Here is a 26130-nt window from a genome sequence, read left to right on the forward strand (position 1 = left end):
GCTCATCTAGTCCAACCCCTGCAATAAAGCATTATTTCATGTTCCACAAACATTCAAAGGACACTACTCAAAAATGCAAAAAACCAATACAGGAAGCATCCAATCATGTGAAAAAAGATAGAATAGTATCAATGAAGCTGGAAAGAACGAATCTTCAAGGCAATTCTCTTTTTGTTCACTACTCAAAAACTGTAAAGAACTAAGAACCAGACCTACTTTGGGCTATAACAGCAAAACTAGGGCATTCTGGCACAGTGAACGAGCATCATCCCCACTGTTAAAACACAGATCAGGAGCTGAGTGCAAAAGTGTTACATGCACACAGAGAACTGGGTTAAATAAAAAACAAAAGAAATACAAGAATAAAATACAAGTAAAATTTCCTTAAAACTAGTTTGGGGAAACATGGCAAAAACAACATTAAACTATATATCACACACAAAACTAAGTGGTGTACGAACAGATAATTAAAATTAATTCAGTCAAGAATCCAGGAAAGCTTGAGTAAACATGTGTGATTTAAGAAGGTGTTTAAAGGTTACTACTGTCTAGCTTCCTTGAGCGCCCCCCAGGGGAGGGCATTCCAGAAGGTGAGCGCTCCCTTTACCAGGGGAAGTGGTGGTCTGCTGAGAACTGCAAATAGGGAAAAGGTGTTGCTCTCAGGTCCTATTTATGGGCTTCCCATAGGCATCTGGTTAGCCATTGTGAGAAGGCTCGACTGGATGGGCTTTGGCCAGATCTAGCAGGGCGCTTCATGGGTATCCTGGTTGCAAGCTGCCTAAGGTTTCAAATGTCAACAACTTTAGTAGCTAATAGCCAGTGCATTTGTTTCAACACTGCTGAAATATGTGTATTCCACCAAGCATGCATTAAGACAGACCATCAGAAAGCTCACTATTTTGAGCTAATTACTTTTCAGTACTTTGTACTCCATTTGGTTAACACTTGCACTTTTTTATTTGAAAGAAAAGATGTGCTTGGGATAGAAAGTTTTGTGAACAAAAAGAGAAAAAAAAACCTGTATGCTGTCAAGATTGTGGCAGTAGCGGCAGCGGCCTGTGAGGCCTCGTGGTGATGGCAGGAGGTGGCGGCAATAGTAGTGGCAGCCGGCGAGGCCTCATGGCGACACAAGCAGGGGAGCTTGCAAGGCCTCGCCATGGTGGCAAGAAGTAGTGGCAGCCTGCAAGTCCTCCTGGCGGTAGTGGGAGGTGATGGCAAAAGCTGTGGCAGCTTGCCTCAGCGAGGCCTTGCGGGCAACCTTTGCTTCTGCCACTGTTTCCTGCTGCACCGCAAGGCCACCACTACTGCCACTGCCATGACAAGGCCTTGTAGGCCGTTGCCGCTTTTGCCACGGCTGCAAGGCCTTGCAGGCCACCATTACTGACCCCACCATGACAAGGCCTTGCAGGCTGCTGCTGCTTCTGCTGCCAACAACTGTCATGGCAAGGCCTCACAGGCTGCTGATTATTGTGCCACTGATGCCAGGCTGCCGCTGCTTCTACCTCTCCCCCGCCGTCATCGATTCTGCCACTGCCACTGCTGCCTAGTAGGCCTGCTGGCAGTCCCAGATTATTTGTATTCACTGTGACTCATCACTGTACTTTGGATTGTCCTGACTACCACCATTTGGTAGCCAAATCCAAAAACAAAAGTCTCATTTGGATGCATTTTGGTTTGCCTGCAGCTGAAAGTGACTATGAGGTGATTGATAATATCATTTATCCATTTTAGACCCTTAAGTAGTAGCAGTTGCCAAGACATTGTTCTGTTCGCCTCTGTGTAGTAGTTCCTTCCTTATTTCAAATATTGTGATATATCAATATATTGTGATATTCAGCTGGTGATATATCACAATATTGAAAACCAGTTATCGCCCAGCCCTAGTGTACGTGGTTTAGATGGGTGTGTAGAATTTTAGATGTGGAAAGAGTGTTCAGATTGTGCTGTGCTATCTTCTGGAACTCTTAAAATATTTTGCTACAATGGAAAAAGACATCAATAAAAGAGAAAGTTGAAGTCAACATATTTTGGTGTAGTTTGTGATTCGAGACGTCATCAGTGCCCAGCAGTAAATCTATAGCTGAAACTGACCCAAAGGTGCCCGACAAGCTAGCACTAAAAAAAGGGAATGGGAAAGTATGCTGCCGTCAGAAAGTCTGCGGACACTTTTGCTGCTCCAATAAATCTTCCTGTCATTGTGACCCTTTGGCTCAGGCCTATAAAGGGTGGAAGGCATTCTGAATGTCAGTCCAGCCAGCACAAAATGAGACAAGCGTCAGCCATCTAATCAATAAGAAATTCTCAGTATGGGCTGCTTTGGAAAGAAGGGTAGGATAGAAATTACCGTATTTTTTGCCCTATAGGACGCACCGTCCCATAAGGCGCACCTAGGGTTTTTTTTGGGGGGGGAATAAAGGGGGGGAAATTATTTTCCCCTAGGCGCAGGGCTGGGGTGGGGGAAGCCCGAGCTTCCCCCGACCCCAGCCCCCAGAACAGGCAACTCTCCGCAAGCCGCGGGAGCCCAGCACCGGGCTCCCACGCTTTGCGGAGAGCTGCGCGAAGCCTGGAGAGTGAGAGGGGTAGGTGCACACCGACCCCTCTCGCTCTCCAGGCTTCAGCGAAAGCCTGCATTCGCCCCATAGGACGCACACACATTTCCCCTTCATTTTTGGAGGGGAAAAAGTGCGTCCTATAGGGCGAAAAATACAGTAAGTAAGTAAGAAAGAAAATATTCAGTAACTTCCCCTTGTTGCAGTAACTTCACCTGGCACCTGTTGCCAATTTAAACCACTGCTTGGTCCCACAATAATAATTTTTCATGAAAAATAAATATTTGGTGTTATTAAGACAGTTTATGGCAGCTTCTTCTGTTTGGTCTCAATAATGTTCTTGCTTAACATAACATATCTGTCTATCTATCTTGGAGCGCATCTCAAATTAATGGATGTTGAATTTTCCAGTTTTTCAGGCACCAAAAATTATATAATGGCTACATAACATATGAGGGGCCTGGGTCTACTAAGAGCATAGGACAAGGTAATTTGGAAATGGAAATATTTAAAAGGTACATTCTGACAATCAATTTGACAGGCTGTCATGCTACTAGTTCTTACCGTATACTCCTTTGTCCAGCAGCAATAAGAACTCATCTACCGCATTCCGCATCTCAGGTTCAGTAAGATCCAGCAAAGAAACCACTTTGAAGTCCAGTTGCCTCAGCAAGTTGGTCAGCTCATAAACATCCACTAACGGAGCCTTGAGCTTAGGATGATTATAATAGCTCATGTTTCCCATCAGCAGCGCTACTTTGTCTACCGCTGCAAAAGCAAAAGCAAAAAACATGACAGAATTTTTGTAGGACAGCATTTTCAGAGTTGGGCCACGGGATGCGCCATAGTCAATATTATTATCATCTCTTACACGTTGAGTACTCCCCATGTTGAAAGGGTTTGTTATGTCTTATAATGAGATATTCCAGAGTGGTGGAGGGCAAGGAGTCTAAACTAAGTCACCATAGTCACTGCTTCTGCTAACCATAGTTTATTACCCAAATCATGGCTTGAACCTCCAAGTGTATAGGCTAACCATGATTTAAATGTGCTTAGCACTCTTTAGGTGTAATGGCTCCAGGAGGTGAAGTAATGAATTGTCAATTCAGACACTATGCCATAGCATAGGTAGCACACTCTGTAGTTTACAACCCACTTTAAATCATGGTTTGGCAAATCACAAACCATGGTGTACCAATTGAGACAGCATACGACACCACTGTTAAGCATATTCTACCATGGTTTGCCAATTCAGAACTGAGAATATTAGGTATTGATAGCTCCTTTAACACTGTATATTTATCTAGTCAGTTTGAAATAAATGATTTTTTAAAAGAACCACATACTTTATTTATCATAATAAGATTTGACAGCTTTCCTGGAACTATCATGAGCTGATCTCTTTAACTTGGACTTAATTTACTGTTTATACTTGTAGCTTTAGAAATAAACAGATCATTTATAGATGAAATACAATCTGCCAAGCTCTATCACAATGAAAGCCATTTTAGAGAGACAGTTACAAATGACTGCACACTCTCAAGGTTTCAGTGACCACTTGTTTAATGGGTTGGTACAACACAGAGTCATTAATACAGGTCTATTTACACTGACAGCAAAGTATCTTTGAGCTGTTCTTATCCCATGAGAAACTGTAAATTAGTGAAACAATCTGCACACTGCCTGTCTTCTTATAAGCAGAAGACAGCAAAAATAATTGCTTCAATTTGAGAATTCAAAACTAACTTTTAGTCAAAGTATGCCTATTAAAATCAATTGACCTAATTAGTTATGGCCATTAAATTCTGAGTAAAAGTTAGTTGAATACATTATGCATTTGTTCTTTCCTTGCTTCCTGAAACTTAGAACACAAACTCCAAATTCTAAGCTCCACTTTGCCTAGGAAGTATAAAGCCCTTGTGTTTTCAAATTCAGTTTTCTTAGCTATGTTGGCAGACATTCAGTAGAGTAGATTCCAGTGCACTGACCTGATCCTATACCATTCAAAACCTGCATCTATTCCATATAAACCTTTACCAGTAAGATGATGCAGTTTCTACAGTACTACCTCTGAAAGGAACAGAAAATCTTGACATGCAATTTCTGTCCCATATATCATTTTTCTGATGCGCCGAAGAGGGAAATCACCAATGGAACCATGGTTCTGTGCACAGCCTGTGCATTACCTATGTTCCATCTCTGCGCTAGATGGTGGTATACTGGTCTACTTATTCTCCCCCTCTGTCATACGTAACTCTACCATTTGTGGTGGAGGCAGAGGTGTATTTGTAAAGTCTACTGCCCCTGGGAAGAAGAGATTTGAGCCCACTGCTGCTGAGAAACTATTTAACTGTGGCTGCTCCACTTTCTCTCCTGCACAAAGGCCTTCAACTCACAGCTCTGACTTCACTGTTTGTCAGTGGCGTAGAGCAGTCAAGTTAGGCTAGCTCATTTCACAGAAGTTGCAGGGGGACAGGGGATAGCAGCTAACATGTAGGCTTGTGAACTTACTTTCTTTTCTTAAATGAAAGCTTAGAGTCCTGCTAGTGTTGAAAAATTAACCACCCTGGACATTTGCCCCACTTGTCCTCCCATAAATATGTCTCTGGGTGAAGGGTGCACAAAGGGGGGGAGAGTTATCTATCGTAAACTAGAGGAGAGTAGGTTGGAACATTTTCCCCACAGCGCCCTAGTGTTCTCTCTCCCTACCCCTAAACCATGTAATTACAACAGCTGTCTCTCCCCACCACGCAGGTATCATCTTTGATCAGAGCTTAAGGGGTGGGGGGCAAAGGAGAGGGAAGGGAACACAGTTGCCCTGCAGTCGTTCTGATCGCCTTTCTTCCAGATCAAAGGCAGGCTTATCCTTTTGTGCCACACTTCTTGTAGCACTTTTGTGCTACAAGTCCACACTTTTCTTGGCCCCAGAGCTTTCTGTGCAAAAACAAGCTCCTTACTGCTGAACTGGAGCAAACGACAATCTATGGATTCAGCAACAATCACGCTTTGGATTAACCTCATTGGATATGGTACATACCCTTACCACCCTGAAGTGATGCATAAACTGTTAGACTGTGGAATAAGCAAGGAGTAATCTGTGTGCAGCATTAAAGAGCATGTTTCTGTGGGGAAAGTGCCAGGACCAAAAAAAGAGAGGTTGAATACAGAGCTTTAAAGCACGTACCTGTGACCAGAAAGCATGGGGCAAAAGTTAAGCATGGATGAGCCCTAAATGCCTTGTCCAATACTGAAAATGTCAATCAATGCTATCTGGGTGCCCAGCAGGTCGGTTGCTGCTGGATGGTCCCTGCAGAACCAATGCCCAGAAAATCTGATGAGGTACTAATACTCAATCAGTAGCAGCAAGTCTAGGCAACTTCATTCCATCACAAGAGATAAATTTGTACAGCTTAACTGGAGCAGTCCAGCAGCAAGCGTAATATACTTCCCCACCACAATGACCTTTCTCATGCAGCATGGAAATGCTGTCATCACGCAAATGGTTTGCATTTTGCTGTGCTAACAGAATGAGATGACCTTTTGTTGTACAGGTCTATACTTCAATCTCTTTTATCGAGAAAGTTCTATGCCAAGAAAACAATCTAATTCCAGTCGAAACTTTCCCAGGAGGGGTTCAAACACCCTCGACAGGAAGCCAAATCTCACGTTGGGCAACGAAGCAAGAAATTAACCTTGCCTGCAAAGAAACTGAAGAAACATTGCTTAATTTAGCCATTAGGAGCTCTACAATTAAAACAAAGCCTTGAAAACCCACTGATGTATTTAAGCCCAATTTCAGACTCCTCACAATTTTACAGGTCTTTTTCTCTCTCCCAATTTTCAAAGAATTATGAAAGCATCAACAAAAGACCCACATGTATTTCTCAGCGGGGCAACACTATTTTAACTGGTCATTTAATAACATCTGTGGAGAAGAATTTACTACTATTAAGCAATCTCCCACATACGAGTGCAAAATGGGAGTGTGCAATCCAAAGCACAGAGGACCTAATGCTTCATGTACTACCACAAAAACCAAACAATGCTAATAGATTTTAGTTAGAGTACAACAGATATTGATTAAACATGAAGGTCTGGGAGGTTTTTTTGTACCACCTACTCAGTACTAAAGGGGAATTCAAGAAGAAATATTACAGCACACAGAATTTTTTCTTTTTTGGTTCACAAAACTTTCTATCCCAAGTAAATCTTTTCTTTCAAATAAAAAAGTGGAAGTGTTACCCAAATGGAGTACAAAGTACTGAAAACTGAGAGATCAGCCTCCCCCAATCTAGTCCTCTCTAGATCAGCCATCCAGCATGGCCAGAGTTAGATATTATGGGAGTTATAGTCCAAAACATCTGGCAAGCACCAGACTGGGGAAGGCTGCTCTAGATTATAGCCATGTTTCTAAAGAAGAATTTAATTACTCACCAAATTGCCTTTCAGACAACGGTTCTTTAAGATCTGTTAAAAAAATAATGAATGAAAAGGTTCACTCTGTTGTCAACATATTTTGCAAATGAAAATGTTCTTCAGCTTGGGTCCTACATGTCGTTTACATTTTAAATATGTTTGCGTCATTTTTCTCATTCACAAAGTGGTTTGTATATTTTTTTAATTCTATTGATTACATTTGTAAACCCCCTTCATCTGGAGATCTCAGGGTGGTTCACAGAATTTTCATGTATTCTAATTTCTAGTACAATTTAAAACCAAACAGGCTACAATCCTGAAAAGAGTACATCACCATTCAATCCTCTTATGTTCAACCATGTTGCAAGATATAAATTTGCAATATAGCACTGGTGACAGACAGGGGGATTCTGCTTGGGGGAGATGGGAGAGAAAGAGTAGGCCTCTGTTGGTGTAAACTACACAAAGATGCGAGATCACCAACCCTTGTCTCCATGCTATATAAAAGGATGTTTTACTACTACTGCACTGCTTGCAGTATCAAGGCACAGAAAATATTCTATGCAAGCAATGTATAATTCCTAATGATTCCATTCCTATGCACGTAACCCACCAAATATATAATGTGATGGAGTATTTTGGAATCTACAGTAGTGCTTGGCAAAAAGTAGACATGTGTTCCTTTAGCCAGAGAAGGATTGACATGACCTTTTGGGGAACAAAATGCTTGGCACAATCCCTAAGGGAGTCATTATTTGATACCACAGATTTACCAAACACCTGATGGGTGTCATCGTACCTATTTGACATTAGGCCATTCAAAGCTACATCATTAACTCCATGCTAACTCAAGCAATGAGACAGATTCAGTTTTATACCACCTTTCCCAACTATATTCTAGAAGGGCTTATGAATGAACAAACTATGGCTGACATGCACGTGAACAGGTGGTCTTGAAATGACAAACTCAAATCTAAATTTGGTTGTTTGGTCTTGTGCTCTTTAGCTTTTAAGTCCTTTTGATTGTTTTATGTTTTTACTTATGCACAATTAAAAAGTATGTTTTACTTACCAGGCCCTCCAAGGCCACTTAAGTCCTCTGAAAAAGAAAATAGAAAACTGTAACAAATATGTATTTGAGATGCATGTTAACAGAGATTCAAGAGCAGGATTTGCTACATCTAACAAAGTCAGAGATGGAAGGAAAGTAATGTTTACTGATAACATTTCATGATGATCCCTTTAACATGATAAACAGATAAAGCAGCTCCACCTTCCAAGTGAAAGAAAAAAATATGCAGTGGAAGATGTAAGGTAGAAATGAGAAGCTCATGCATAAATATGAGATTATGTTACATCAGCTCTGTATATAGCATTATGGTCCAATACAGTGCACAATTCTATTTTAGCGATAGATCCCATAATCTCCTGAATTCCCAGCATACAGAATTCATCAATAAGCTCTACAACATTTGGCTGAGTTTACCTTCAGAGCATTCTACTGCAATAGATTTTCCACCTTGAGATTTAAGGAAAAAAGAAGAATACTGAAATGAAGTTCTTGATTGCATTTATGACAATCATGTTTTATAAAGAAAATGTAGAATCCAATGTAGCGTTAAGGCAATCGTTCTGTTCGGCTGCTACTACACATAATTTTGAACCTTGTGTTGATATACACAAGACAGCATGCTGCCAAATTAATCCTGCATGGAATCATGTAACTAATCACTTCCAAAATGTGCTCAAAAACCTCCAGTCCAAGGGCAAACAAGCCATCCAATAGTACCCCACAGATAATCCTGTTGAGATCACAGCATGCCACAAATAGAAAGAAATCAGAAGAACAAGCACATGTACCTCAGACCTGGGGAACAGCCCCCCCCCCCGGGTCTTGGATTCCAACGCAGGTCAGCCCCAGCAACTTTACCTCAGTCTAAGAACGGAAACTGAACGGTGGAAGGGCACCGGCAGCGGGAGGCCTCATTAGGGAAAGCGCACCTCGGTTTAAGAACGGTTTTGGTTTAAGAATGGACTTCCAGAATGGATTAAGTTCGTAAACCGAGGTACCACTGTATTTATTTTAAAAAATATTTATATATCACATACGTTGCAGAGGAGAAAAACCCCAACCTCCATTCTGTAGCAGATGCATCATTGGTCTACCTATTGACATTCTCTATTGCACAGCCAGACAGCAAGTTACAACATACGGCGTATAAAAAACTTGCATCCATATGATCAATCTTGAACTAAAGTTCTTGTTCATAACCACTTAATGTCACCTCCTAAGTCAAATCCTATGTTGATTGTGCCTGCACAGTATATACAGACACATAATGTAATGCACTGAATTATAAGCCTCCTTTTGTGGTTAACATTAAATGAAAGCAAAAATGAGGAAAATTGTTTTAATTCAGTGAACTGCACATTAGTTTTTTAGGCTGTCCCGACTTGACTACTCAAAACAGCATGAAGGGATTATGGCACCAATCACATACACACTTTTCATGAATGTGAACAAGTCTTAGGAACTCAAATTAACTTTTGTTATACAGTAATGGGTAGCAGACTTAGAAACTTGATAAGTGATGTAGAGATCCTATCTGCTAATCTGAAGCGTCAAGTTTCTCATATGCACATGATGCTGCTGGCAAGTCTAACTATTTCAGAAATGAGTAAGCTTGGAGGAACACAGAGGTTAAGCAATTCAGACAAGGTCATAAACTTGTGTAAGTGAAAGAGGATCATACCAAAAATCTTTATTATAATTGCAAGAGTGGCTGCTATGGTGGTGTTCAGCATCAAGAGGCTGAGCCTGAAAGGTTTCATATGTTAATTTTCTTTGGGTCAAGTTTTGAGATGTACACAGCGTATCACAGCATGTCCCAGAAAAAAAGTGTTATGCGAATCATATGTGATCCAACTTCTCATTAGTAGTTCTTGATGTTTATGTACTGAACTGTATTATTATTAGCTGCTTTCCTCGAAAAAGTGACCCAAAGTGATTTACAAACACAATACGTGCACTAAAGCAAAAGTATAACCCTCCAAAAGCAATACAACCTAAAAATACAACTATGCAGATAAAGCCCATGTGTTACAGGTCCTGCCCCATTAAAAGAAGCTGCAAATACCTGAAACCCTTCAAATCAAGGGCCAAAAGCCCAGATTAAAGAGAAAGATTTTGCTTGGCATCTAAAATTAAAGATGGTGCCAGGTGTGCCTCCCCAGGGAGAGCACTCCACAAGTAGGGAGCCACCACTGAAAGGCCCATTCTCATGTTGCCATCCTCCAGGTCTCATGCAGAGGGGACACGTGAAGAAGGGCATCAGACAATGATTACAGGGTCTGGTTCAGTTCCTGTGGGGAGAGCGGTCCTTGGGGTATCGGGCTTTATAGGCCAAAGCCAGCACTTTGAACTGGTCCTGGAAACTAGACTTAGATTTTCTGAATCTATGGCGAATTTCTTAAGGAGTGGTCTTACTAACTGAAACTCATCCAACACAACAGAGCAACATGTGACACCATTGTTAAAGCATCTGCACTGGCTGCCCATCTATTACCGAATCAGATTCAAGGTCCTTGTGATAATTTACAAAGCCCTGAACAGCTTATGTCCAGGGTACCTGAACCTTTACATTCTGGCATCGATTGTTCCCTGAGTTGGTGAGGCTCATCTGACAAGAAGAAACCAAGTCTTTAGGGTCATGGCCCAGGACTGTGGAATACTCTATCATTTGAGTTCCAGCAGGTTCCATTGAACTTCTAAACACCTGCGGAAAACTTTAATATTCTGTTGGATTATGCGGGCGTTAAGAGAGCGTCTGCCAACAATAGCTAGCCGGTTTCTTATTTTAACTATATATGTGTGTGTGTGTGTGTGTGTGTAGCTTTGAGAGCCAGTGTGGTGTAGTGGTTAAGAGCGGTAGTCTCGTAATCTGGGGAACCGGGTTCGCGTCTCCGCTCCTGCACATGCAGCTGCTGGGTGACCTTGGGCCAGTCACACTTCTCTGAAGTCTCTCAGCCCCACTCACCTCACAGAGTGTTTGTTGTGGGGGAGGAAGGGAAAGGAGAATGTTAGCCGCTTTGAGACTCCTTAAAAGGCAGTGAAAGGCGGGATATCAAATCCAAACTCTTCTTCTTCTCTTTTATTGTATGGTTTTACATACAATTGTTGTTACCAGCTGACAACTGTGAGAATAGGATGCTGGACTAGTTGGGTCATTGGCCTTATCCAGGAGGTCATTCTTACATTGTAAAGCACTCTGATTTTTAAAAAATCAATAGCAGTATGTATTTTTTTTATAAATAAAGAAATATATGAAACAGTGGAGTCAAGGCCCCAGGAGATGAAAGCGATTTTATCCTCAAAATGCTTTGCAAACAAGCCATGGTGAGCATCTGTTGGTTCTACCATCCTTTTTCAGGCCAGAATGTAAAAGACCCCATTCTACCAGGAAAAGCTGGACAGTAAAGTATGGATGCAACGGAGGCAGCAAAGTTTGTCACTGAGTAGGCTCACTAATGAGCACTCAACGCCAGATTCCGTTTATTACACCCAATAAAGAAGTTTCTTACCTACAACGACTTTTATCTTCCTGCTTTCTTGATTGTCTTGGTTGTTGTATACACGGCACCAATATGTACCTTGGTGTTCAGTGTCTATGCAGGAGACCTAGAAGGATATCTGGTAGGATATACTTAAACTGCATTCTCAATAATTCCATCAGTACTAAGATCAAGACTTAACAAAAAAAATGTATACCCAAAAACTCTAGAAGACTGTGCTTAGACGTCCCAAATCATCTGCTGTGAAATCGAATCACTGAGGTGGCAAACCTTTGTTTTATCCCTTAACACAGACAACTTGCACATGTTCTATGTTATTTTTTGCAAGTTTTTTAAAAAAACAAACCAACCAACAATGTGGGGAGGTGATTCAGATCTGCAGATTTTGAATCCTCCTTTCATGACCTGTCCTAATAAGTGGGCTGTCTTAAGTCTACTACAGGGGTGCAAAGGGGTGGGGGAAATCTACATGTTATATGAATTTTAAGAGGGAGAGAAGAGTTTTCTAAAATAAGACTTTAGTGTCCAAGAACAAATCTGTTACCAACATTACATGAAACTAATGATATATTTGCATAGGTCACTGCGTTGGAGGATTGCATCTAGCTCTACATGAAATTTGAAGTAACGATGAACTATTAAAGACCTTGTGTGCTGCCTCTACCCACCCAGTTAATACCTTAGGAAATAGGATACATGCAATTAAACTCGCTTCAGAGTTCAGTACTCCAAAGAGATTCAAGCAGATATTATCAGCATGCTAATGACAAGAGCATTAGGAAGTTAAAGAACATCTTCATTTATATATAGAATTTCAAGATCTTGCTTTAAAAAGTATTTATTTCCAGGAGGCTTTTAATTTAAATTGGATAACACTGATTTATTTATTATTTATTTTCCAGGCCACCTTTCCAGATGTATTTTTTTATAAAGCAGAGTACAGAAAAAATGAAAAAGACATTTGAAAAACAAAGCATTAAAATGTACAATTAAAAATATTAAAATGGAAAGAGTAGTAAAACTATTATATTCCGAACCAGCCATCCCACATAAACCCTCGCTTACAGCCATTAAAAGCAATCCTAACAACAATAAAATATATCTCCTAATAAAAGCAGACCAACATAAAAACATGCTGGTCCCATCTAAAAGGCAACCAGAAAGGAGCTGAAGGACCTCTCAGGGAAGCGAGCTCCACAAACAAGCAGCCATCACCCAAAATATTCCCTCACTTGCATCCAATGTCCTCAAAATGGCCAGGAGACAAGCACCTACCACATGATTCATTGTCAATTTAGTAAAATGTTCCACACAGGGCTGCCCTTGAAAATGGTCTGGTGGTTGCAGCTGGTGCAGGATGCAGCTGCTAGTGTATTAAGTGATTTGTCTTACCAGAATCACATAAAACTCATTCTGTGCAAACTGCACAGGCTGACAGTGTGCTACTAGGTTCGATGCCATCTTGGCAATTAAGGTCTGCAAAGGGGACCCTGCTGGTTTCACAGGGCCTTCTCGGTTGTGGCATCCCAGCTACGGAATGTCCGCCTCCAGGAGATTCAGCTTCCCTCACTGGTTGCGTAGACCAGACATGTTCAAACCGTAGACCGTGATCGACAGGTAGATTGTGTTGGTGCTCCATGTCGATCGTGGTATTAAAAAAAAGTGATCTCCCTGCGTGCTCCTGATTGATCGATCCGCGCCCCACCCCTGGCACTATGTCCCATTGCCACCGTCACCGCTTTGAAAGTTTTTTCCCCATTCCGCAGTGGCAGAGTGTTTGAAGTAGGGAGGATGACATATTGTTGTATGAGCGATTCATGGCAATTCTGCCCCCCCAAAAAAGCTCAACGACTCTGAACACTGCCCCCCCTCCAATACTCATCTTTTTCTGCAAGCATTTGGAAATACCTGAATTTATCTGGTCCTGCAATGTGGATAGCTGCTGTTGGATTTTTTTCTGATTTTAATGTTTTTAGTTTTATGGTAATAGTATTGCATATATAGCTACAGTATTTGCTGTGTAACTCCTGCCTGCCATGCTGGAAATATGACTTATGGCAATAACTCTAACAAACAAACAAAGGCAAAAGAGTTAAGACTCACCGTATAGACCTTTTTATCACCATTAGGCAGTGGAGTTCCATTTCTGTACCACTGATATTGTGGCATAGGGATTCCTATAGCTCCGCACTGAAGACTCAATGTTTCCCCTACTAGCAGGTTTTGGCACTGTGGGTGGATGTAAATATGTATTTTCTTTTCAGGTAAATCTGGACAGTTTCCTTAAATGAAAGATTAAGAAAGGGAATTTGAGATTCTTTAGCAGCTGATGGTAAAAACAGATGGTAAAAATATACAGCTTTCTATAATAAAAAACCCTCTTGCTTATATAAAAGCAATTTAAAAATACAACAACGTTCACAATTTGATAGTAAACCGATTTGGAAAATGCACTACCTTTTTTGCAGCAGACCCAAGAAAGGGGAGCTGCAAAATTTGTGAAGGAGAAGCAGCAAGAGGAGTGCTTCATTGCTTCCCTGCTCACCACCTTGCACAGCCACTTACCCCTTCCTAGTTGCTTTTCTAAAAACTCATTTTTAAAGGTGCTTTTAATTGTTTAAAATATATTTTGTTTTTTAATAGCACAGTTATAGCTTTTTGGTGCATTTGCCATCCTGGGAGGAAGGGTAGGATATAAATGCACACTGCCCAGGCTTGCACCCTGAGGAGGTCACTTTGCTGCTGCTAACACAGCGGCTTGACTTCACCCCTGGAGACACACTCCATTGTCTCTCGAGACAGACGGATGCCGACAACAACCATTTGCCACAGCAAGTGTGGAAGAGAGATTGTGAGGATGGGTTCAGGGGGAGCGGGGAGGAGGCTTACACAGGAAATCAGCAGACAGGGGAAGGGTCCTCTTGCTACCCTACAGTGCAAAAGCAACAGCCTAGGTTTCGAACTGCATTAACTGTTGAATATCTTGCCTTAATAGATAAGCTAATTGAAAAGGTTGTTTAAAAAAGTGAAGATCAGATCCCTGCAAAGCAAGTTATTTCAATTTAGTGACGTCCTCCCCTTTCTCCAAGGCGTCCTGAGAAACTCACATTGAGTTCCTGCATTTTGTTTCCTGTTAAGGCTAAAGCATTGCAAAATATAATCTGCGTAACACACACACACAGACTCATTCTACACAGCTCAATGCCACTGACAGTAAGGGAATAGCATCAGTCTTCCTGTTTCTTCACAGGTCGCTTGTGTATTTCTAGAGGAGTACATTGAAGGAGTTGCACTTCAGACCCAGGAATGGGAGTGATATCAGAAGTGCTTGATTGGGAGGAGAACCATGTAAGCCCACCTTGAGCTCCTTGGAGAAAAAGGTGGGCTATAAATGCAATAACTGAATAACAACAACAACAACCTGGAATTAATTAATGTATGTTCTTAAGTGTATTTAAAACAAAACAAAAACTAAGCTTCTGTGGCCAAATATTTCTAATGCACAAACATAAGCTAGCAAGATGTTAGGTATGCACTGAATGTGTGGCACTACAGAGTGCACACATTGTACCATTAAAGCAGAGAAAGGTCTGTCAGAAGTTTTTAACTCAGTTGTTGTGGTCAATCAATTATGTGTCAGCAGGCATGGATTAAAAGGTTTAGACAACCCAGACGCATGCTGCAGTTGCCACCTAACCCGTCAAGGGCTTTGGATTAAAGGTTCAACATCATCATGTACTGCATGCATTGAAACTCTCTGGTCTTCCTACAGCTCCAAATGCTCTCATTTTATAGGACACGAAGAGCAGGCAGACTGTGTTCAAGGGGGTCCAACAATTGATGTGCTCTGCACGTATACAAGGCTGCTTTCATAGAAGACACCAAAATAATTTACTAGGTGCTTTGTGCGTGTAATGGCTTCATGAGATATATTTAGAGACATCTCTTGAAGCTGTTATATACACGATACAAATAATTTCAAAACAGGAAATATTCAAAACAGAAAATTCCTCAAGATGTGCCCAACAGCCAGGTAACTGGGTTCCAGCCAAGGAATTATTTGTTCTTTCCCAGAGGCATTCCTGTTGATCATTCTCTTATTCACTACTACCACGTCAGTTCATCCATCACACAACTAAACCGATTTTCACAAATAACATGAACAATATTTCCGTATCTCTTTGGTGTTTTTAACCGTATGCACACATGCTTCTTTCCCAATCTTCTACTGTTACCAATTAATCAGTGTGGCACACGCAGCTTAACAAACCCTGCTTAACAGCTAATCATGCCTTGACACAAATGTTGAACACAGAATAGGGGCAGGAGAAAGAATTAAATGGAGGATTGAGGAAGAGCCATGCTCTGACCTCCTAAATAACAGAAATGTTTTGACTGCAAATCTTTTGGTCTCTATGGGCTCCTTCAGCTATAAATTCAATTAATAATAATAAAAATTAAGAAAGCCGAACAAATTAAATGCCATATGACATCGAGACATTCTTTTCAATTCAAATGAGCCCCTGGAAATGTAGCTATTTAAATTATCAGAAGGACATCTAATGTTAAAAGAAATGGTCTATAAAGATTGTAAATTTAATATTTTTCAATCAAAGAGAGAAATGTATAGCATCTGAACTCTCCTCCTGGGGGAGTCTTATAGCACTCCCATTTTTTCTTAACTGTAGTTCATTTGAACATGCATAAATGCAAAAATCAGTGTAACGTCAGAACAGTTTGACAATAATACGAAATCCTCTTTTAAGATCAGGTAGTCAGAAAAGACTGAAGAGCATTTCTTGCACAAACCATAGTGCTAGGAGAGTGATGACAATAATATAAACAGCTGGGGTAGAACGGCTCATTCCAGGGTCATGGCCTGCTCCCTTGGAATTGCACTGTAGTTATTACTGTTTTCCCCATATGCATACTTCCCTGGTATAATGTTACACACAAAATACTACTGCAGTTTTCTGCAAAAATTATAGTTATGTACTGCTTTATAATAGATTCTTCTCTGTGCAGTTTCAAGGTGGCTCATTGACCTTTGGATGCCGGGAACGCCATCAAAATTTCACGAATTACGGAACAGTTTGGCATAATCAATCATAACTTTTCCAGGGTAGTGTACTATGAACTGGGAAGTAACTTAACCTTATGAAACCAGAAGTGTAGTCTGGTGTCTGTGGAAAAAGGGGAACCTTGCAGAAGAAAATGCTCATTACGGCTGTGGATGATTCAAGCAATTTTAGTGAAACTGAAACAAGTTCACAGAACATGATTCTCAGGACCTCTCCGGACAGTTTTTGGAGCAATAAATATACTCTTAGTTTTCCTTGTGGTACAGCTATGCTTTACTCAGAGTAGACCCACTAAAATTAATGAACATGACTAAGCTATGTCCATTAATCTCAGTGGGTCTAATTTGATTAAAACTTAGCTGGATACCACCCACAGTGTCTAGGTCTGTAACATTTGGAAATGGAAAATTCCGCCTCAAATCCCCACTTGGCTATAGAATTCACTATGTAGTCTGAGGCAACTCTCTCTCCCTCCCTCCCTCCCCCTCTCTCCATCTTATCTCATAGGCTGTGAAGGAAACACACCATCATCTTGAGCTTCGTAAAGAAAAGGTAGCATATGAGAATAACAAATAATACAGCATGCAAAGTCTAGACATCCTCCCTCGAGTTTGTACTTCTGTTGCAAGGTATCACATTTCCCCTGCACTCAGTGGGCTATGTTTTGTTGAGGGGAAATGCAATTATTTCTCTCTGCTACTGCAATTGTCAAATTCATCTACTGAATGCTGACTGTAACAACTCTATCTACTCCACTATAGCTGCTTTAAATGTCCTCTTTTTATTGAGTGCAAGAATACTCACCCAGTCCTTAACTGAGTGGCAGCCGTAGTAAAAAGTACCCCTCTCCACAATAAACCATCATTTTGTGAATGTTTCACTTGTAGTTTCTCAGGGCTGTGAAAGGCGTCACAACCATTCCATGAAGATCATGGTATCATACTATTGACTCATCTTCAGCCCTACCTGGAGATGCCAGAAATTGAATCTGGGACATTCTGCATTCAAAGCAGGTGCTCTACCACTAATAGTAATAATAATAATTTTAAACCCCACCCACCTGGCTGGGTTGTCCCAACCACTGAGCTATGGTCCTATTTGTATGTGTGCTTGCCTGCTCAAGCAGAGGCTGACTGGGGTGGGGAGAACAATAAATCATGCAGAGATTATCACAAAATAGCAGAAAAATGAGTTTGGGACTTGCATTGACTGAGCAGCTGAATAAGCCCTAGATTAGGGAAGATCAAAAGAGACAGGAGGGGATCTGAACATATACTTTAATTGTAACTCGGGGCCCTTTTATGCCGCCAGTGGAATCAAATGGCTATGCTTTTCATAGACTGAATCACCTCAGGCTGCAGGTGGTGGCAAGTCTGAATACTTCCCTAAGGGGGAAAAACCTCCCTCCACAAAGAAAGCTAAGATGTCAGGCAAAGGCCACACTCGTGACAAGCGACTTTTCATTATGTAGGGCATTTATCCGAGGGGAAACATTAACCCTCTGCACCTGCTAGGTGAAATGGTAAGCCTCAGGAAAAGCATTTCCATTTGATTCTACTACTTACAGGAAGTGACTGCAAGGTGAAACAAAGCAGAAAAAAGAGGGGGGAACAATCCTGTTCTCAAGACGGAGGCATGGAGAATAACGGACAGGAACACCTGTACTTTCTGGAAGCAGGAACTATAGAGCAGGAGGAAAATTCCATCATCAGTGGCTCTACTGAGACATTCTTCACAATCATTACCAAGAGAAGAAAAAACAGTAACACGTAAGCAGCCATAACCCACTGGCCGCAAAGACCCAAAAGCATCATCGTCGCAGCAGAATGCATTTATTGTACGACATACATTTCTTAACTCACCATGGCAAGCTCCTTGGATTTCGCAGACATCGAGCTGTGCCCACTGGCTGAACTGGTAAGTATAGTCACTGTTTACTCGGCATATGTAAAAACCAGCATCCTCTGCACTTACTTGGTTGAGCACCAGTTCTTGGGTATTGCCACGTGGAACCTGAAACAAAAAAACAAAAACACAAATTGCAACAATGGAGGATAAAGCACAATAGTACTTGTTTTTTCATACAAGAACTATAATCAAAGATGATTATAGTTTGAACTTAACATATGAACATTAAAAGGAGCTATGCTGGATCAGGCCAAAAGTCCATGTAGTCTAACATTATGTTAACCGAGTGGCCAACCAGATCTCTATAGGTAGCGGGACCTGAATACCACAGCACTCTCCCCACGTTATTCCAGCAACTGGCATTCAGAAGCAAGCCAGCAGAGGCAGAATATAGCAATCATAGCTTTAAAAAAGTCTTATCCTCAAAGAATTCATCAAGAATTTCAAGCCTTACAAGTTGATAGCCTGTGGGAGGGAATTCCATTCTGTTCAGGAAATGCCATAGTTTTGATTATGCACTGTGCAATTAATTATTTTATTTTGGCTATCCTGGATCTTCCAATATTCAGCCTCTTTGGATGGCCATGAATACTAGTATTTCCAATTTCTCCACACCATTTGTACTTGAATAAACCTCGCTTTTTCGAAAAGAAAAAGGCCAAATGTTTATAGGCGAGTTGCTCTAATTCCCTGGCCGTTTTGGGTGCCCTTTTCTGAATCCTTTCTAGATCTACAATATCCTTTTAAAGGTGAAGCAACCAGAACTGTACACAACATTCGAAGTATGGTCTCACCATTGGTTTGCAGAATGGCATTATGATACTGGCAGTTTTATTTACCAGCTAAGAATAATAACCATTTTGCTTCACAATTTACTTATCAAGACTCCCGTTATTCCCAGAGCTTCCTCGTAAGTTGATTTACCGCTTTGCTTTCTTTGAACCACTGATAATGAAGAAGTGGATAACCAGCTGCCCAGCAGCTTAGCTTCACTGTTTGGCCAGACAGAACAGCCTGAGATTCTGGTTCTACAACTATCATTATACCTGTAAAAAAAAAAAAAAAGACAAGCCATTTTTAATACGGAAGATTAAACAATTTACACTTGATGTTTTATTATTAACCTAATTGTGAATTGTTTGCAAGACAATTTGAGAATAAAGTCCTGTTACTTCTTTTGTTTGACATCTCAGTGGCTTTTGATATCATTGTGTCAGCCGAACCCAGCTGGAGGTTTGGTACTCCCAAGCAAACCATGGGTGGCAAATCAAGAACAAACCTTGACTTGGGACTCTCTCTAGAGAGAAACAAACCACATGGCCGGGTTCAGATGACAAAGCAAGCCCAAGCCTCTCATGTTTCGAATCTTCCGTTCCTGGGTAAGGTGATTGAGAGAGCTTGGTGGGTTTCTGGATGAAACATCGGCTCTGGATCCATTCCAGTTCGGTTTCCACGATGATCATGGGACCGAGACGGCTCTGGTTGCCCTAATAGATGATCTTCGTAGACAGCTGGATCGAGGCGGGTCGGGGCTGCTGATTCTTCTAGATCTGTCAGCAGCTTTCGACATGGTCGATCACGAACTCCTGGACCACCGCCTTGCCAACGTGGGGATCCAAGGCACAGTCCTTCAATGGCTGCGCTCGTTTCTCTCTGGTCGGGGACAGAGGTGGCGCTTGGGGGGGAATTGTCATCGCGCCACTCCTTGGTGTGTGGAGTACCTCAGGGTGCGATACTCTCCCCGATGCTTTCCAACATCTTTATGTGCCCCCTCACCCAGCTTGTCCGGAGTTTTGGGCTGGGTTGCCATCAGTATGCTGATGACACCCAACTCTATCTGTTAATGGATGGCCATCCTGACTCGGCCCCAGACACACTGACCAGATGTTTGGAAGCTGTGGCTGGATGGTTACGTGGGAGCCGGTTGAAGCTAAATCCTTCGAAGACAGAGGTCCTGTGGCTGGGACGGGACGATATGGGATTGGGGGGGCAACTCTCATCTCTTGCGGGGGCGCAATTAGTGCCAGCACCATCCGTTAAGAGTTTGGGTGTAATCTTCGACACCTCCCTTTCCATGGAGGCGCAGATTGCAGCTATAACAAAGGTGGCATTTTTCCATCTCCGCCAAGCTAAGCAGTTGGCTCCTTACCTCTCTCACCCTGACCTAGCCACTGTGATCCACGCGACGGTCACCTCCAGACTGGATTATTGTAACTCGCTCTATGTGGGGCTGCCCTTGAGACTGACCCAGAAACTCCAGCTGGTGCAGAATGCTGCGAGACTCCTTATGGGGTCTTCGCTGCGAGACCACATTCACCCGGTGCTATACCAGCTGCACTGGCTCCCAGTGGAGTACAGGATCAGGTTTAAGGTGCTGGTTTTAACCTTTAAAGCCCTATATGTCCTAGGACCCTCGTACCTACGGGACCACCTCTCCTGGTATGTCCCACAGAGAAACTTACAGTCTTCAAATAAAAACATCTTAAAGGTCCCAGGCCACAGAGAGGTTAGGCTGGCCTCAACTAGAGCCAGGGCTTTTTCGGCTGTGGCTCTGATCTGGTGGAACACTCTGTCACAAGAGACTAGGGCCCTGCAGGACTTGACATCTTTCCGCACAGCCTGCAAGACAGAGCTGTTCCACCAGGCCTTTGGCCAGGGCACAGCCTGACCCCTTCCCTCAGCAATCTTTGCGGAGCTCTGGCCCAATGGTTGCCAGTGGCTTGATTTGAATTAATTTTATAATGAATGATTTAGAGTGTTGTGTTGTGTTGTACTTTTGTACTGTTTTATTGTTGTTAGCCGCCCTGAGTCCGGCTTTGGCTGGGGAGGGCGGGATATAAATAAAATTTATTACTATTATTATTATTATTATTATTATTATTATTATTATTACATGGCCAGAATCATAGACTTTAAATCTGCATGTTTGTTGCTTGTTTGCAGTAAGCTGCAGTTAAACATTCACTATGGATTCATACGACATATGAGCCGTGCCATGCTAGCTTGAACTTAAGAATCGCGGCTAGAGGGTAGTTAACTAGGTTCTTATCTCTATGCATGCCATTAAAATATTCTGAGAACACTGTCCATATTTTAGGTAAGGTAAAAGGTAAAGGACCACTGGGTGGCTAAGTCCAGTCAAAGGCAACTATGGGGTGTGGCACTCATATTGCTTCAGGCCAAGAGAGCCAGCATTTGTCCACAGACAGCTTTCCGGGTCATGTGGCAAGCATGACTAAACCACTTCTGGTGCAATGGAACACTGTGACGGAAACCAGAGTACACGGAAGGCCATTTACCTTCCCGCCATAGCGGTACCTATTTATCTACTTGCACTGGTTCACTTTTGAACTGCTAGGTTGGCAGAAGCTGGGACAGAGCATCGGGAACTCACCCCGTCACAGGTATTCAAACTGCCAACCTTACAATTGGCACGCTCAAGAGGCTCAGTGGTTTAGACCACAGCGCCAACGAAGACCTTAAGCCAATAAAGGTGAATAAAATCACAACACTGAAGACTTTGACCTCTACATTGCATTGGCAGATGGTCATTAAATTCAATTTGCTCTCTACACAGTCAAGGTTACAATGTCAACATATGCAAGCAGTATATTTCTCATTTGCCTGGAATTTTGATGGGATTGCTGTTAGAGAACTTTCAGAAGGAGCAGAGAGTACCTGTTTTTATTCAGCACTACTGCAAAGTGGCAACATTATAGCCACATTCACCTTCACGGTCTGTGGCTGATAAGCAACCCCATCCTTTGTGTATACACAGATGTACAGAGTAGCTTGAACTGACATAGCTAAAGTAATCAACCAGCATGGCACACCTATCTTATTCTGTTGTGAAATAAAATTCCATTCATGATTCACACATCGCTATGGAGGGGGCATTTGCCTTCATGTTTCAGACTGCCCTCTTCCCCAACCAATTCTTCTTTTAAAATGGCTTTTGATCTGATTTCATTTAAATGTAAATTCTGACCCATCGGTTTTATTTACTTTTTAATATTGAAGATGAAGATGTAAACAATCTCTGTACTTCACTCATTCACAGTCACAGTTTTTTGGGTTTTTTTTTGCTTTTGATTGCCTTTGATTTTTATTTGCCTTTGATTGATCTGTACATCCTATTTGATTTTTTGTGTTACTAAACACACAGACACATTCCCCCCCTCTAATCTGACTCTATTTCCAAATATAAACAAATGATACCAAACAGGCATGTGAAGTCGCATACAGAACAACTAATTTGAAACAAGAAATATATAAAGTAAGAAATTTTATGAATGGCAACGTTTTGCAAATTTTTCTTTATGTGATCTAACAGAAGAAAGGAAGCGATTTTGCCCCACCCACTTTTTATTTATTTCTCTTTCTTGTTTGGTTATTGATAACGGATTTTAATGTCTGGTTTCTGATAACGTGACAATGTTTAACTTTAAGACTCAACTGGTAATACAGTGGTACCTTGGGTTAAGTACTTAATTCGTTCTGGAGGTCCGTACTTAACCTGAAACTGTTCTTAACCTGAAGCACCACTTTAGCTAAAGGGGCCTCCTGCTGCTGCCGTGCCGCTGGAGCACGATTTCTGTTCTCATCCTGAAGCAAAGTTCTTAACCTGAAGCACTATTTCTGGGTTAGCGGAGTCCGTAACCTGAAGCGTATATAACCTGAAGCGTATGTAACCCAAGGTACCACTGTATTTAGAAAGCTTAGCATTGGCTACTTTACAACAAGGAGGTGTTTTCTATGATACTAAGTGTTTAAATGGTAAATTATACAGAAACCTTAAATGAGTCCAAAAATGTTGGTGCAATAACATCTCAATAGTTTGAGGGGCCTTAAAGCCCTAACTAATAAATTATAATTATAATTAATTATATTATTAAAAAGGGAGGGAGAGAGAAAGACGGCTTTGTGGAGCCAAAATTCACATGAGAGATGTTCCATGTCCTTCTGTCCATCATGCATCCTGCACCAGCCTTGGACTAAAACAAGGGGTTTCTACAGTACCTCCAATAAAGGTGATGGCTTCTCACACCAGAGGTCCAGTACACACTGCTGTCACTGCATACAAGGCCAACTCAACACCTTAAGGCAAGATGCTACACTGATATGGTGCCAACTAAAAGAGCCTAATTGCATGCATGCTACTTCCTACCACATTCTGTATTAAGACTCTTTCAAGACACAGACTCATGGCTTTACCAGCAGTCAACTCCCGCACTCTGCCTTATTTACCATTTTTGTTTTGCATGATGAAGAGGTCTGGAGAATTCAAAAGCCTGCACACTATTTCATGATACTGTGGTTGGCCTGACAAACGTATTGCCCCGATATGCATGGGATTTTTCTTATGGGCCAATACTGTTACCTTTACTTTTCATGTGACTTGTATAGCTGTCATTCCACCCCATCCTAGATACTTATTTGCCTGTTGGCAGCTCACTGCATCAGAACCCTGGCTTCTGAAAGTCTGCTTTATATTTTGTCTTTAGCATACATACCCTAAGCACACTGGGTCATAGATTGCCAGGTTACATATGTTAAATCTAGTGAGGTGGACTGTGGTCCACAAAAGCTTCTTCCATAATATATTTGCCAGTGCAGTGGTACCTCGGTTTAAGAACAGTCCTGTTTATGAATGATTCGGTTTACGAACTCCACAAAAGAGGAAGTAGTGTCCAGATTTGAGAATTTTACCTCGGTCTAAGAATGGATTCCAAATGGTGGAAGGGCACCGGCAGCAGGAAGCCTCATTAGGGAAAGCGCGCCTCGGTTTAAGAACAGTTTCGGTTTAAGAACGGACTTCTGGAATGGATTTAGTTCATAAACCAAGGTACCACTGTATTTGTTCTTGCTGCAAGAGACTAAAGTGGCTACCAGTCTGGAAAATGTTGCACTTAAGCATAAAAGTAGCCTGACTCTGAGTCTGCACATGTAGACCTTTAAAGTCTCCCTTCCAACAGGTGAAGAAAGCTGAAGGGACTTTGATAGCTCCAAAAAAGACAAGTAACTGGAAATGAGAGGAGAAAGCTGACCATTTTCCCTTCCTTCCCTCCCTGTTATGATTTTAGCCTCCAATATTTTGGAAGCCTTCCAAGTTCTGAACCAGCAGAGCCAAGCCACTTTCCAAATTTTCAACATAACACATAACTCAGATTTAGCAGAACCATAAACTCACTTGGGGGGTTGAGGCACTGAAGTGCCTCAGTGTGTTCTAAGGCCTGCAGCAATTCTGTCAGCTCCAACACAGTGCAACCTCTCTCTCCCATTAGTTGAAGAAGACTCCAGCTCGGACTTCCTTCAGGCTCCAGTACTTGGAGAGAACACTGTTCCAGTTCCAGGGAACTGCAAAGAATCATAAAATATAAAAAAAGAAAATCTTTTTATATTTATATAATTATGAAAGGTAAAAAGGTAAAGGACCCCTGGACAGTTATGTCCAGTTAAAGGCGACTATGGGGTTGCAGTGCTCATCTTGCAGAGCAATGGGAGCTCAGCTCGCCACAGGGATTCAAACCCAAGAGGCTCAGTGGTTTAGACCACAGCGCCACCCACGTCCCACTATGATATGACTATGACTAATTATGGGACTAAAAACCTTTCTCCCCTGGAACATGCCTCAAAAACGAGTTCTGGTGCTAGAGTGAAATATGTGAATGTAGACTGCCCAGCTATTTATATCAAACACTTCCTCAATACAACTTCTCGGTTCCTTTTAACAAGAATATGACTCTGTATTTACAGTGATGTTTTAAGCCCCATATTTACTTAACTCTTTTGTCTATAATATTCCAGCTTATCATTAGCCTCATTTCTAGAGAGTGTATATTTACTTTGATGAAGGATTCATGCAATGTTATGAATCCCAGTATCAGAATACTGTTGCTCACAATTTGGCTATCCTGGACAACAGAACAAACTGAAGTGGGAAACCTGCCATCCAGAGGCTATTACCGCCCCCCCCCCCGATCGTCCCAGTGCCCTCCAGGGGGCGGTATCATCCACTTTGGGAAACACTGGGCTGGATGATCCTCAGAGTCCCTTACAACTCTATGGTTCTATGAAATTGTTGAAATAAATACACTGCATTGCAGGGAGGTGGACTGGATGACTCTTGGGGTCCCTTCTGACTCTGCAATCCTATGATTCTATGAAATGTAATAATTGTGTTTAGCTGATTATATTTTTTATCATGATGGGTTCCTTTTGGGAAGAAACATAGAGTCCAATATGTTATCCTTTAAATGCTGCCTTGATTCTAAACCCATTAAAGGAAGACTAAAGGATAGCTGGGGGACGTGGGTGGCGCTGTGGGTTAAAGCCTCAGTGCCTAGGGCTTGCCGATCGAAAGGTCGGCGGTTCGAATCCCCGCGGCGGGGTGCGCTCCCGCTGTTCGGTCCCAGCGCCTGCCAACCTAGCAGTTCGAAAGCACCCTTGGGTGCAAGTAGATAAATAGGGACCGCTTACTAGCGGGAAGGTAAACGGCGTTTCCGTGTGCGGCTCTGGCTCGCCAGAGCAGCGATGTCACGCTGGCCACGTGACCCGGAAGTGTCTTCGGACAGCGCTGGCCCTTGGCCTCTTGAGTGAGATGG

The 26130-nt window shown here is 42.0% G+C and overlaps 1 protein-coding gene across 3 annotated transcripts in view; it reads right to left on the reverse strand.

Annotated features, from left to right (window-relative positions):
* MALT1 (MALT1 paracaspase) overlaps positions 1-26130 on the reverse strand; it is a 40568-nt gene that overhangs the window by 11471 nt on the left and 2967 nt on the right. For 2 of the 3 annotated variants that reach the window (XM_083402786.1, XM_083402784.1), the window contains exons 2-10: positions 24717-24883; positions 19451-19572; positions 18481-18631; positions 13641-13819; positions 11547-11643; positions 8452-8484; positions 8038-8064; positions 6984-7016; positions 3114-3317 (exon numbers count right to left, since the gene is read on the reverse strand). In XM_083402786.1, the coding sequence (XP_083258912.1) occupies positions 3114-3317; positions 6984-7016; positions 8038-8064; positions 8452-8484; positions 11547-11643; positions 13641-13819; positions 18481-18631; positions 19451-19572; positions 24717-24807 (937 nt within the window). In that variant the 5' untranslated portion in view covers positions 24808-24883. The remainder of the gene's footprint in view (positions 1-3113; positions 3318-6983; positions 7017-8037; positions 8065-8451; positions 8485-11546; positions 11644-13640; positions 13820-18480; positions 18632-19450; positions 19573-24716; positions 24884-26130) is intronic. The other variant, XM_083402785.1, reaches the window with a different exon arrangement.

This window comes from Podarcis tiliguerta (assembly GCF_965153285.1).
Source record: "Podarcis tiliguerta genome assembly, chromosome: 11".
NCBI lineage: Eukaryota > Metazoa > Chordata > Lepidosauria > Squamata > Lacertidae > Podarcis > Podarcis tiliguerta.